The sequence below is a fragment of the Panthera leo genome, chromosome E1, assembly GCF_018350215.1.
Source record: "Panthera leo isolate Ple1 chromosome E1, P.leo_Ple1_pat1.1, whole genome shotgun sequence".
NCBI classification, from domain to species: Eukaryota; Metazoa; Chordata; class Mammalia; order Carnivora; family Felidae; genus Panthera; species Panthera leo.
The window spans coordinates 39,392,602-39,404,851 of NC_056692.1; the positions used below are offsets into that span (position 1 = coordinate 39,392,602).

The following is a 12,250-nucleotide window of genomic DNA, read 5'->3' on the forward strand; positions in this document are numbered from 1 at the left end:
GAGTTGAGTTGTTTTTTTTTTTTTAAGTTTATGTATTTATTTTGTGTGTGTGTGTGAGAGTGAGAGAGAGAGAGAGAGAGAGAGAGAGAGAGAGAGAAGCAGTGGGGAGGGGCAGAGAGAGAGGGAGACAGAGGATCTGAAATGGGCTCTGTGCTGACAGCAGAGAGCCCCATTTGGGGCTCAAACTCATGAACCGTGAGATGATGACCTGAGCTGAATTCGGACACTTAACTGACTTGTGCCACCCAGGTGCCCTGAGCTGAGGTGAATTTTAAAAGGCAATGAAGACAATGGAAAAGAAAGCAGATGTAACTCAAAGCTAGCAGGATTATACCAATATCAAAAATCCAATGAAATTAACCAAGAAATTGGCTCAATTAAGAATCCAGAGGCCCCCGAAAGGAGATTTTGTAATTCGGAAACAGGAAAGATTAGAGAGTGGTTTATTTGCAATTTGCAGGGACTCCTCTGCTCTGCAAAGTTTAGTATAATTCAAATGTGCTATAATTTTCAGGAACGTTAACAAATTGATATTAGGTGGTCTATAGCTTATACCCAATGTGTTTCATGGTAAAGATGGTGGTAATGAGGTTTTAAATGTCCTAGTGCTCACTGGGTTTTATTTTTGTAGGCACTTTGCAACTCCTCTGAATAAAACATCTATATTCAGTTATAGAGACTGATAAATGGGCTTTCCCCCGCTTCTGATCACTACAAATTTTTAATAGCGCTTTCTGATGGCCACTTTCTTGTAGGGAGCAAAAATTATGTCTACATGTCTTTAAAACCCTCAGCAGCATCTCCCGGCAACTGTTTACACATCTTCTTCCATCTCTTTGGTTTCACACGACACAACCTTGCCGTCCACCACTTCTTCCACAATCGTCTTAATCTTCCTTTTTCTCTTCACATCTGAATTTAGATTTAAGTATAAAATGTTAATTCAGGAACATGCCTCTGCTGACTTATAATATTCAGTTCTAAACCATCATGGTTTTACATGTATTTTTTCCTAAAAAGAAAAGAAACCCATTCTTTTTCTTAAATAATCTTGTCAAATTTATAAATAAATGCTGAAAATGTCACTGTCTCCAAATTCACAAATTTTCTTCTCTCCCCACCCCAAAGAGAAAGATACAATATCGAATTAAGCCAAATGTACTTTTTCATCTTATTTTTTTTTCCCTTTCATGATCCCAGGATGTCTCAGAACGGTAATAGCTTGGGCCGAGAAAACTACCCTGTTGTGGGAGTATGACAAACTTCCCATGTTGGGGGTTTCTTTATATGACGTGCCTGATTTTTAGAATCCCTAGGGTAATATCTGCTGACTTGAAAACCGATCTCTCTTTACTTTTCACCAGTGGCATTTAATAAGTGGTAAGCTGCTGAGTGAGAATTCAGTCTTACAGGAAATGTGTGAAATTAGAACACTTACCTTTCTCCTCCAGGGTGCTCGGCAGATGCTCTATAGTTGTGTTTGTCTGTCTGTATTTTTTAAGAAAAGAAAAAGAGACAGGAAAAGGTGTTATCACCATTTTGAAAATGAAGCACTGTCCTGCCTTTTTTGTTTCAAAATAAAGTCTGCGTGATGTGTGTTTTAATGCTGTGTTTGCATTCCCCCCTTTACCATCTCTCTCTCTCTCTTTCTCTCTCTCTCTCTCTCTATCTATTTATCTATACAGATATCTCTATATCTCTCTCTATATATATATATATATATATACAGATATCTATCTATCTCTATCTCTCTCTATATATACAGATAGATAGATAGATAGCTCCAAAACTGACCTGTTTACCCTGTGCTAGAAGTTTTTGTAATAAAAATAACAAAATTACAGTGGAAGTTTAAATCTTGTGTTCTCTTACTGAGTTTCTTGGGTGTGGTAGTTGAAGACAGTTGCTATGGCAATACTGATGATTCTCAAACTGGTCTCAAACTCTGTTGTTCATTTCATGACCTCTCAATGAGGATTTTTAAAAGTTATTGTTGTGTTAAAATTTATTCAATTATGTATTAATCATAAAAATTAGCAAAGCATAATCTGTATCATCTACTGTAGAACCATCTTCTAAGTCGGTCCTACACATACTTGGTATTTGGAGGATGGGTGTACTTTTGGTATATTTTTGTTTTGTTGTTGGTGGCGCATGTGTAATTGCTTTTGTGCTAGGGATTGCATTGGTGCTGGGGAATGAGTGACAGTGTAATATGTAGACATTAAAATAGCACAGCATGTAGACACTGGCACATATCCCTTGATTCTAAGAGCCTTACGTGACATCTTCTCCTTCCAGAAGGCGGCGGTAAGTAGCAATTTCCTGCTCAAGCCGGGTCTTTATGTCAAGGAGGATATTGTACTCCTTGTTCTGGCGTTCTGTATCACTCCAAATCTGTGTCATTTGGGCTTCTATGGAGTTCAGCAGTGCCTGGATGGTGGCCAATTGGCTACCATAACGAGCTCTGGTCTCCTCTAATGTACGCTCCAAAGATTCTTTCTATGAGCACAAGAAAAAGTGGATGTTTCTTAGTTGAAAACTTAAGAGGTGGCTCAATTTTAATTTAATTTGAGGAGAACTTCCACTGCTAGTCATTGTGGGCATGACTCTTATTTCTAGCTTTGTTTCCCCCTCTTTCCATCTAGGCGACCTCAGCCAGCTGCTAGGATCCCCAGTTCCTGGAGTCTTCTGTTCGTTTTTAGCCTTGCACTCACTGTTGTCTTACTGTGGTATGTTGTATTATTGTTCTCAACGTTTGCCTCCTCTCCCTGTGATTGTGGTGCCCCTCCAAGTGGAGGATTAGGTTTCCTCATCCCTGTTGACAGGAGGCTTGGTCGTGCGACTTTCTTTGGCTAATGCAATGCAGGTGAAGCTGACAAATGCCTTTTCTGAGAAGCTTTAGGAGCTATCACATGGTCTGGCCATTGCTTTTTTCTTTCTGCAACAACACTGGCATGCCCTGGCTAGGGTCTCCTCCTTTAGCCTTACCCCCACAGTGGAAATGCCATGGAGCAGAGCTGCAGCCAACCCATGATGGGGTAGTGTTGTTATTGTAAGACACCATGACAGGAGCTGACTGATTTGCTTAGCCTGAAATGTCTTTACCCCTATTGTTCAACTACACATTCATCTCACATTTTAAGATCTAGTTTAAAGGCCACTTTCTCTGTGATGTCTACTCAGGTAGACCTCCAGGTCTTCTTCCAGGTCTACTTGCACCTCTGCATCCTTGCAGTACATTGCCCTTGTCCTTGATTTCTTTCTGTGTTTTAATTATAATCGGTGGTTTGGCCTGTTTCCCTGCCAGCCCTGCAAGGGTGAGGGGTTATTTCCTAGAGTTTTCTGCATCCCCAGAGTTCCTCACACAGGCACTTAGTAAGCATACACTACATTGAGAGTGTGAAGTTAGATGTGCTTTACCATACTGAGGTGGGACTGGAGTTCGATCTCTAGGTTCCGGTAGGTATGTCTCAGCTCCTTTACTTGAGCCTCATTGTCTTTTATCTCTTGAGTGCTCCCTGTGACTTGTTGCTGCAGAAGTTGAGTCTAAAGTTCCAAAAATGAAAAAAAAAAAAAAAAAGTGAGTAAGGAGAGAGAGAAAAGAAAGAACATGAGTTATCTTTTTTTTGAAGGAAAGCTTCTACATAGTTGCTTACTTACCCTTTGGAATTATGCTATTACCTGTGTCTCAAACTGTTCCTTGGCCTTCTGAAGGTTCTCCTGGACTATTGTTTCGTACTTCTGCCTCAATTCATTCATGATGGTGCCAAGCTCCAGGCCTGGAGCAGCATCCACTTCTACACATACAGTATTGCCCAAATGTCTGCGTAGGCTGTCTACTTCCTACAAGAGTGAAAATCCTAATTATAGTCTGAGGCACGTTCTCAGATGAGGCTGGGCAGAAAGAGTAAGTCTTATGGGTTCTTTTATGGGGAATGAGTAAAAAAGAAAGAAAATAATTTAGGTAGGGCTTATTGTAGTGCGGGTACTGCTCTAAGTCATTGAACCCTGACAGCTCATACCCTTATTGTTGTCATCTTCTTACCAACTCCCCCCCTCCTTATTATCGTTATTAGAGCCATTTCTATCATTCCCAACACTGCTTCTGAGCATGGCCTCACCTCCTGATGTTCTTTTTTGAGGAGATCCAGGTCTTTAGTCAGTTCTTTAACTTGAATCTCCAAGTCTGTTCTACTTAGGGATAGATCAGCCGAGACCTTATTCAGGCCTTGGATATCACTCTCCACTGTCAGGCGCATCTCCCTCTCAGCCTCATACCTGTGAATTAATTGGTATGCAGGGATAATTGAGTCCTCCAGAAGCCATTATAGAACAGATAGTCCTAATATAATGAGATATTTTTACGTGGTATGTGAGGAGATCAATTTCAATACATTGTATCCTTTATACATATCAAAAATGTTCATGGGAACCCAGGAATCAGATAATTTGCTCCATAATATAATCTCTGTAATTTGGAGTGATTGGTAAAAAAAGCAATCCAAAATAACTCTTAAAAGTTCCTAAATTCTCGAATATATTTTTAAGGAAATAAAAAAAATATTTGCTTTAATTAATGTGTCAGCAAAAGATTCTCATTATTGATATTAAATAATGGTTAGATGTACTTAATGAATGCACATGATCAATTTATTATTTTTATTACTTTGTAAGCAGATGCATCCAAAGTGAGTTATCTTAAAAGTTCATGATTCTCTTCCAAAATCTTACCTACTCCATTTTTATTGAAGTAGCAAAACTTAAAAAAAATGATAATGCAGTGGAACACCCAGATATTGACTTGGTATAATTGGAATGAACAAACGTTTACTGCTTTAGTCTTCGGATTTGCTTTCCCATTTCTTCCTTTTGGATCCTTTGTAGCATTAAAATGCTACCCTTTTAAGCCACAAAGGAGTTTTTAGTACCAATGCATTGTACACATTCAGGATGAGAAAGCCCTAGTATAGGAGCCATTTATGAGGAATAGTTCTGATCACATGTAGTGTGATATGGCTGCAAGAGAGTGAACACGATCTGAGCTGCTTTAATCATAGTCCTACTTATTTGGTTGGTCAGACCCTATTGTAAAACACCAGCAGACTCAGAAGCATCAAAGGTCATCCCTGGAACTTGGGCTGTACATTTGCAGGCACTCCAAGAAGCATGGATGACTCACTTGGGGAATCACTGAGCATAGACAAATGTCTTGCTTCAGATAAGAGAAGGGCACCTATGCAGAAGGGGAGTTTTAAATTGCTTTGGTGTCACTCCAAAGGGCACAGTTAGGCTCAGTGGGTGAAAAGGTAGATGAAGGGTTACTAAAAAAGAATGTTCTAGCGACTAGAGCTAACCAGTGAAAAATATTAAGAATGTGGGAGAGGGAAGTCTAGCCCTGAGTGCTGGGCTGGACCAGATAACTTCTACCACCCTTCAAACTCCCAGATCCTGACATTACTTAAGGTAGCTCCTTTACCAACAAGAATGTGGAAAGCTGAATGTCATGAGGCACAGCTAAAAGGAATCCTTTTCCAGGAAGTTTTACCATGGTGCTAGAACCTACTTCAGCCTGAGGTCCTCAGCAGCTAGTTTGGCATTATCAATTTTCAGGACACAGTGAAAATTTTGCAGTTGTACACTTTTAATCTGGAAAATACATGAGAAAGAATGACATTTTCAACTGGAAAAAAGTTTCAAATGATTGAGTTTATCTTCAGATACAACCACTATTCTATCAAAGATGATGTTCCTTTCAACCATGAAAATAGGAAGGGCAATGATATGGGCATTTAACATAATCGAGTCATAAAATACAACTCTGGTCCCAGGGTTAGGTGAGCTTTCTTATGGTTTTACAAAAGGAAGAATTTCATTCAACTCGAACCATCAAACTTTATCGAGTGCCTTCCCCTTGATGTTGTTCCTGCTGAGAATATTCCTGTTAGCCTTTCTCACTTGGTGAACAACTTCTCCTCCATGTCTCACCTTCTACATCGTTGCCTCAAGGAAGTCTCAGAGATTTCTTCAAGGCAGAACTGGATGAATTGCCTGTGTTCTCACTGCCCTATAGGGCCCTCCTTGCTAGCATCTATCCCTCTGTGTGGATTAAGTCTTTGTGTCTGTTCCTCCAAATCACATTATGTGTCCATATTCCCCAATGCTCAGCATAGTGTCCAGCACTTAGTATCTACCAACTATTGGCTGAATGAATGGACACTTTGCTATGTGAGAGTTGTGTTGGGCACTGAAGCTGTCAGGATGGATAAGCCCTCGATCTTAAAAAAGGGGTTCCCGAATGGGTGCGTTCCCTAAGATATATATGGATCCAGGCTGCTTGTAGAAGATGTTACAATGGTCTGTGTCTTTCAGCAGATCCAGCTGCCTTTCTGTGTATACTGAGGCCACCAAGGAGGTGGCCTTTGCTATAAAGGAATATGAATGTTAAAATAGGAATGAAAGTGAAAGGGATTCTTTCCTCGATTAGATACGAATTTGAAAGCAGAGCAAGTGCTCGTGTCATAAGTGCCCTTCACTTTGGAGCAAAGTTCACTCCCTTTATTACACAGTTGATAAATAGAACTCCACCTTTCTCCGATAATGTGGGAGTAGGCTGTGATATAATTGCAACAAATTTGAGTTGGGGGCAATAGAACATCTTATTGCTGTAGAAGCGGCTTCTGAACTGATGATGGGATTATTAAACAGGGCATTGAAAAATCTGGACCTCACGAATACCTACATCCCTTCCCCTTATTTCCACCCTGGGTCACTTCATCATTGAAATTTTTCATATGGTGTCTTAATACTAATATTACAAATTTACATAAATTAAAGGAGGAGCATCTCTGCATTGACTGGGAATTCACAAGTTAATGGGAACTGGGTGAAAAAAAAGATTTATCATCACATAAAAATTTTAGCTCTTCTTAGAAAAACTTTTTACTATCCACTTAGCTGTGTCCTGGTAAACTGTGACAAAAATACAGATTACAAGACTGGAGGGTAACATTTTCATATTTTCCATGTAACTATATTGTAAAAAGTTAACAAAGTATGATTTACAGTCATCCAGTTATGTAGTCAGCTATTCAACCACTAAGGGTAGATTATGGAATTCACCATTTTTATAGATATAGCATTTCAGCCTAATTTGCTTTCTGACATCTATTTGCACCCACCTAACATAGATGCCCCCTTGGAATACCGTGCAGCTCAGCAGTAGAGTGGAAAACAAAGGCATCATCCCTTACCTGGTTTTGCAGCTCTTTTATTTGTTGGTAATATGCACTGTCGTCCCTGATGCCGGGTGTGTTTGTTTCATACCACTGCTTGATCAGCAGTTCGAGTTTGGAGTTGGACTGCTCCAGGGAGTGTACTTTCTCCAGGTAGCTTGCTAGGCGGTCGTTTAGGTTCTGCATGGTCATCTTATCATTGCCAGCAAACACGTCTCCTCTGGTGAGATCACTCCCATAGCCCACCATGGGTCTGGAGGTCGAGATGCGGATGCCCTGGCCTCCAGCCCCCCCATAGACGCTGGGTGCCGCCCCAAAGTGCTGCATGCCTCCCTTCCCATACATGGAACCTCTCATGCTGAGTGCAGGACCTTGCAAGGAGGAACTCAGGTTTCTGTGGAAGCTTCTGCCGGTGAATTCCATTGGAGATGGTAGGAGGGAGCACCTGAAGCTTCAGGATGGCTGGAGCAGATTCTGCCTCTGGGTGGTGGATGAGCTGACCTTTTATACAGTTTGTAGGAAAGGAACACCTCCTCTGCTGACACCTCACCGCAGGACTCACACCGCTGTCCACCTTGCCTTGCTGTGTGTTTTCTTTTTCTCTTTGTACGGCAGTCTGTTCCATTTCATTCCAGAAACTACGCCTAGAGGCATTCCTTAGAGGCTTTTCTCAGAGGCGATTCCTTTTTTTTAAACAGAGACAACAAAAGGAAACCAGAAGATGTATTCTTTTAGCCCTTGCACCTGCCTTGGCAGATTTTTTTTTTTAATCGTAATACACACATAAAGAATATTTGCAAACCCTGTGAATAATTTAGATACCTAAAGAAACAGACATAGGTACATAATAGTAAGCTACACTGGTTTAAAAGAACAATGGTTTAAAAGAACAATGTTTTAAAATCTTTTTTAATTTATCATTTTCTTTTTGGTGAGAGCATTTAAGTTCTTCTTTTTCATAAATTCCAAGTATACAGTACAGTGTTATCAACTACGGTCACCATATTTTGCATTAGATCCTCAGACTTTATTCATCTAAAAGCTGAAAGTTTGTATTCTTTTACCTCTCCCTATTTTCCCAACCCCCCAGGACCTGGCAGCCCCTGTTTCTATGAGCTCGCCTTTTTTTTCTGTCCTTAAGATTCCACATATAATATTTGTCCTCTCTGTCTGGCTTATTTCACTTAACATAATGCCCCCAGGGTCCATCTATGTTGTTGCAGGGTTCCCTTCTTTTTCGTGACTGAATAATATTTCAGTGTGTGTGTGTGTGTGTGTGTGTGTGTGTGTGTGATCTTCTTTAGCCATTCATCTTTTTGTGAATCTTTTTAAGCTGTTTCTATATCTTGGCTGTTGTGAATAATGCTGCAATGAACATAGGAGATCAGATGCCTTTGAGATAGTGATTTTTATTTCCTTTGGATATATACCCAGAACTGGGATTGTTGGATCATATGGTAATTCTATATTTAATTTTTGAAGAACCTCCATATTAATTTCCATAGTGGCTGCACCACTTTACATTACCACCAACGGTGCACAGGGTTCCCTTTTCTCCACGTCCTCACCAGCGTTTTTGACGATGACAATTCTCACAGGTTGAGGTGATAGCTCATTGCGGCTTTGATTTGCATAAGAACAGTGGTTTATAGATATTGATAATCACTTTCAGAATCTCCATTTGATGCTTTTTTTGGCTTTTAGGTTTATCCCTATGTAGAGGTTATATTTTGTAAAATTATTAAAATGTTTTGTACAAACACAAAACCTCAAGTGTTTAAAACAGGAATGAAACGTTTATACATTTGGAGATGTAGCTTGGGGAAGTGAATTAAATGAATTTAGGTGAGTGGTGGATAGATGATTTTGAGTTTTTCCTTTTCCTAATTCTAATGTTCTAAGACTAGGTAAGTCGTTAAAAGTTTCCATCAATGCCTGGCTTTGGGTCTTGTTCCCTGAAAACAGAATAAAAAGCATAGTGCTTTGCACTTGACCTGGTACATGGAGGAGTCTCTCTCCCCTGTTACAAGGTCAGCTCAGCAGTCCCTATGAGACAGATTGCTTGCTCCATCCGTTCTGAAACTACATGTTCATTGCAGCTGCTCCCTCCTAGAATCTCTAATGGATTTGGGTGGCTCAAGTTTTCACGGAAGCCTGACCTTCTCACAGGTCCACAGACTGATAGCTTAAGTGGAGCCATTATATGTATAGACAGGTGTGTAGACAGGGGTGTAGACAGGGGTGTAGACAGGGTGTGTAGAGAGTTAAACCTACTTCATACTCTTTATGATATATATGATATATATGTGGATATCTCTTACTTATATTTTCATCCATTCATATATGCATCAGCCAATACTCACTGAGTGTTCACCACCAGTAACTGAACATGTACTAAGCAGACCTAGCTTTTTGTTACAAAACTTAAATTACTTTGTAACTAGCTGTCACAGCTAAAATCTTTAGTGAAAAACTTAAAAAAAATTTTTTTTTAATGTTTACTTATTTTTGAGAGAGAGAGCGAGCGAGCGAGCATGAGTGGGGTAGGGGCAGAGAGAGAGGGAGACACGGAATCCAAAGCAAGCTCCAGGCTCTGAGCTGTCAGCACAGAGCCTCATGCGGGGCTTGAACTCACAGATCATGAGATCATGACCTGAGCTGAAGTTGGTGCTTAACCCACTGAGCCACCCAGGTGCCCCAAGAACTTTTTATGAACACATGAACTGTGTTCTTTTATGTGTATATATTCACAAAAGTAATGTGTAATGTGTCTTTTGTTGTTGCTTAACGGGGGAGAAGGAGATTGAGCAAAGTCACTGGAAAATTTTACTGTTTAAATTACACAAGTTTTGCAGTGTGTTAGTTTCAGCTAAGAGTTTAATACAATAACACATATGGTCAAGGCATGTAGAAGCGTTATTTAAATCAAGAGTTAGCTTTGTAAGAGTTGGGATATCAGTGCAGTTATTTAAACATGATAATTTTTGTTTTCTTCTTTGGCACAATTATTTCTTGCGGCTGCACCCAATTATGTTTAAGTGAAAGAGTTAAAATCTCATTAAAATCATTAACATCATTTTTTAATTTTTTGAGAAATGACTATGTTATTCCACCAGTTTTGGCTAGTATTTGTAGGTTTTTTGAGATTTCAAATTTAAACTAAAATATGGTACTGTAGGGCTGTTATTATTTTAATTGAAGTATAATTAACATACGGTGTTATATTAGTTTCAGGTGTACATTATGATTCAACAAGTCTATAGTTATGGGTTTAGCCATCCAATCTAGAAAAATTCCTATTGTGAAGACTCCCACATGTTTGTGTCAGGGCAGGAGAATTTCTCAGCTCCTCTATCACATTGAGTTTTATGCTTTGGTAGATTATTATAACTTCTAATGTGATCACATGAAACCAGGCTGGTGTTTCATAGCAATTAATTTTTCTGAATTATATCTGAGGACTAGATATGGACCTTATAGACTCTTATTCATTAACAAGTCATTTAGAATTTAGAGCCACCGCTATTCCAAGCTGTTGGATGACAGCATCTATAAATAAATATTTATTAGATCCCAACTTATAGCTAATCAGTGGTGCATTTTGACCTCTGAGACAGACTCTGATGAGGATGTTAATGATTAATACTAAGTATGCCCAGTAATTTCGAGAGTTATTACAAGCACTGCAGTTTTCAGAGGATTTTCAACTTTTCCCCCCCAACATGGACAAGGTATTGCAGCCCCAATGCGAGACATATAGAATCTGGGGTGGGGGTTGGGCGGTGTGGGCGTTCTCTTGCCCAGATATCTTAGGATATATTGCTGTCATTGGTTGTGGAGGATGGCATATAGGAACTGTGGATGTTTGTAGGCAGTGTGGTTCTAGACACCATACAAAGTTAATTCAGAAAAAAATGATGGCCTCTGTGTTTAAAAACTGGTGTACTTGGGGCACCTGGGTGGCTCAGTCGGTTAAGCGTCCGACTTCAGCTCAGGTCACGATCTCGCGGTCCGTGAGTTCGAGCCCCGTGTCCGGCTCTGGGCTGATGGCTCAGAGCCTGGAGCCTGCTTCCGATTCTGTGTCTCCCTCTCTCTCTGCCCCTCCCCTGTTCGTGCTCTGTCTCTCTCTGTCTCAAAAATTAATAAACGTTAAAAAAAATAAATAAAAAATAAAAACTGGTGTACTTAATGAAATAGTTACAAGTGAAATGATATGGAAAGGAATAGAATATCTCCATATTAAAAAAAGAAATTATAATTGTTTCAGGCAAGCTATGCATGTAATATACAAAAGTAAATTCCAGGTTCGTTAAAGATGTAAAGTGAAAGGTAAAAGCTATAAAATGTTCAGATGAAAATATAGAATACGATCTCTAGGAATTAGGGTAAAGGAATATTTCTTAAACAAGACACAAAAAGTGCAAACTGTGATATTAACAATTTTTGTTCATTAAAGGATACCATAATTATAATGCAAAAAGCCCCAAACAGGGAGGGGATATTTATAATATATGTAAGTGACAGGGAATTAGTTTCCAGAATATGTTAAGAATACCTACAAATAAATAAGAAAGCAAAAACAACCGAGTGAGAAAGTCGGCAAAAACATGAATGGATGCACAGAAGAGGAAAGCTGATCGGCCCATTTCACACCTGCCAACTGGAATAAATTAGAAGGATGGACAAGGGGAATTCTTACCCACTAATAGTAGGTGTGTAAATAAGTACAATTACTTTGGAAAACAAAGTTATATATTATCTCAGAACCATGAGCATGCACATACCTATCATCCAGTAACTCCATTCCTAGGTACGTATTCTAGAGAAACCCTTACACATATTTATCTGAAGTCAAGTACAAGAATATTCACAGAAGTATTGTTCATAATACTAACACACACACACACTCAAAACAACGCAAGTGTTCAACAGAATGAATAAATACGTTGACAGATATTCATACAATGGAATATGATGCAACAGTTCAAAATGGATAAACTAGGGGTGCCTGGGTG

At 39.4% G+C, this 12,250-nt stretch overlaps 1 protein-coding gene and 1 long non-coding RNA gene across 5 annotated transcripts in view; one reads left to right on the forward strand and one right to left on the reverse strand.

The window, feature by feature from the left end:
* LOC122205813 overlaps nt 1–12,250 on the forward strand; it is a 149,889-nt gene that overhangs the window by 49,873 nt on the left and 87,766 nt on the right. The window lies entirely within an intron of this gene.
* Nucleotides 705–7,658, reverse strand: KRT20 (keratin 20). The gene is made up of 8 exons (XM_042914391.1): nt 7,254–7,658; nt 5,567–5,649; nt 4,125–4,281; nt 3,685–3,846; nt 3,424–3,549; nt 2,287–2,502; nt 1,439–1,484; nt 705–912 (listed from the first exon to the last, which is right to left on the reverse strand). Exons 1-8 carry the CDS (start codon nt 7,656–7,658, stop codon nt 815–817), a joined length of 1,293 nt encoding a protein of 430 aa, XP_042770325.1. The 3' UTR covers nt 705–814.

Coding starts and splice junctions, on each gene's coding strand:
- KRT20 (XM_042914391.1), bottom strand. CDS start 7,658: ATGGAATTCACCGGCAGAAGCTTCCACAGAAACCTGAGTTCCTCCTTG. Junction 5,650..7,253: donor TAAAAGAGCTGCAAAACCAG/GTAAGGGATGAT, acceptor TGTATTTTCCAG/ATTAAAAGTGTACAACTGCA. Junction 3,847..4,124: donor TCAAAAAAGAACATCAGGAG/GTGAGGCCATGC, acceptor TCACTCTTGTAG/GAAGTAGACAGCCTACGCAG.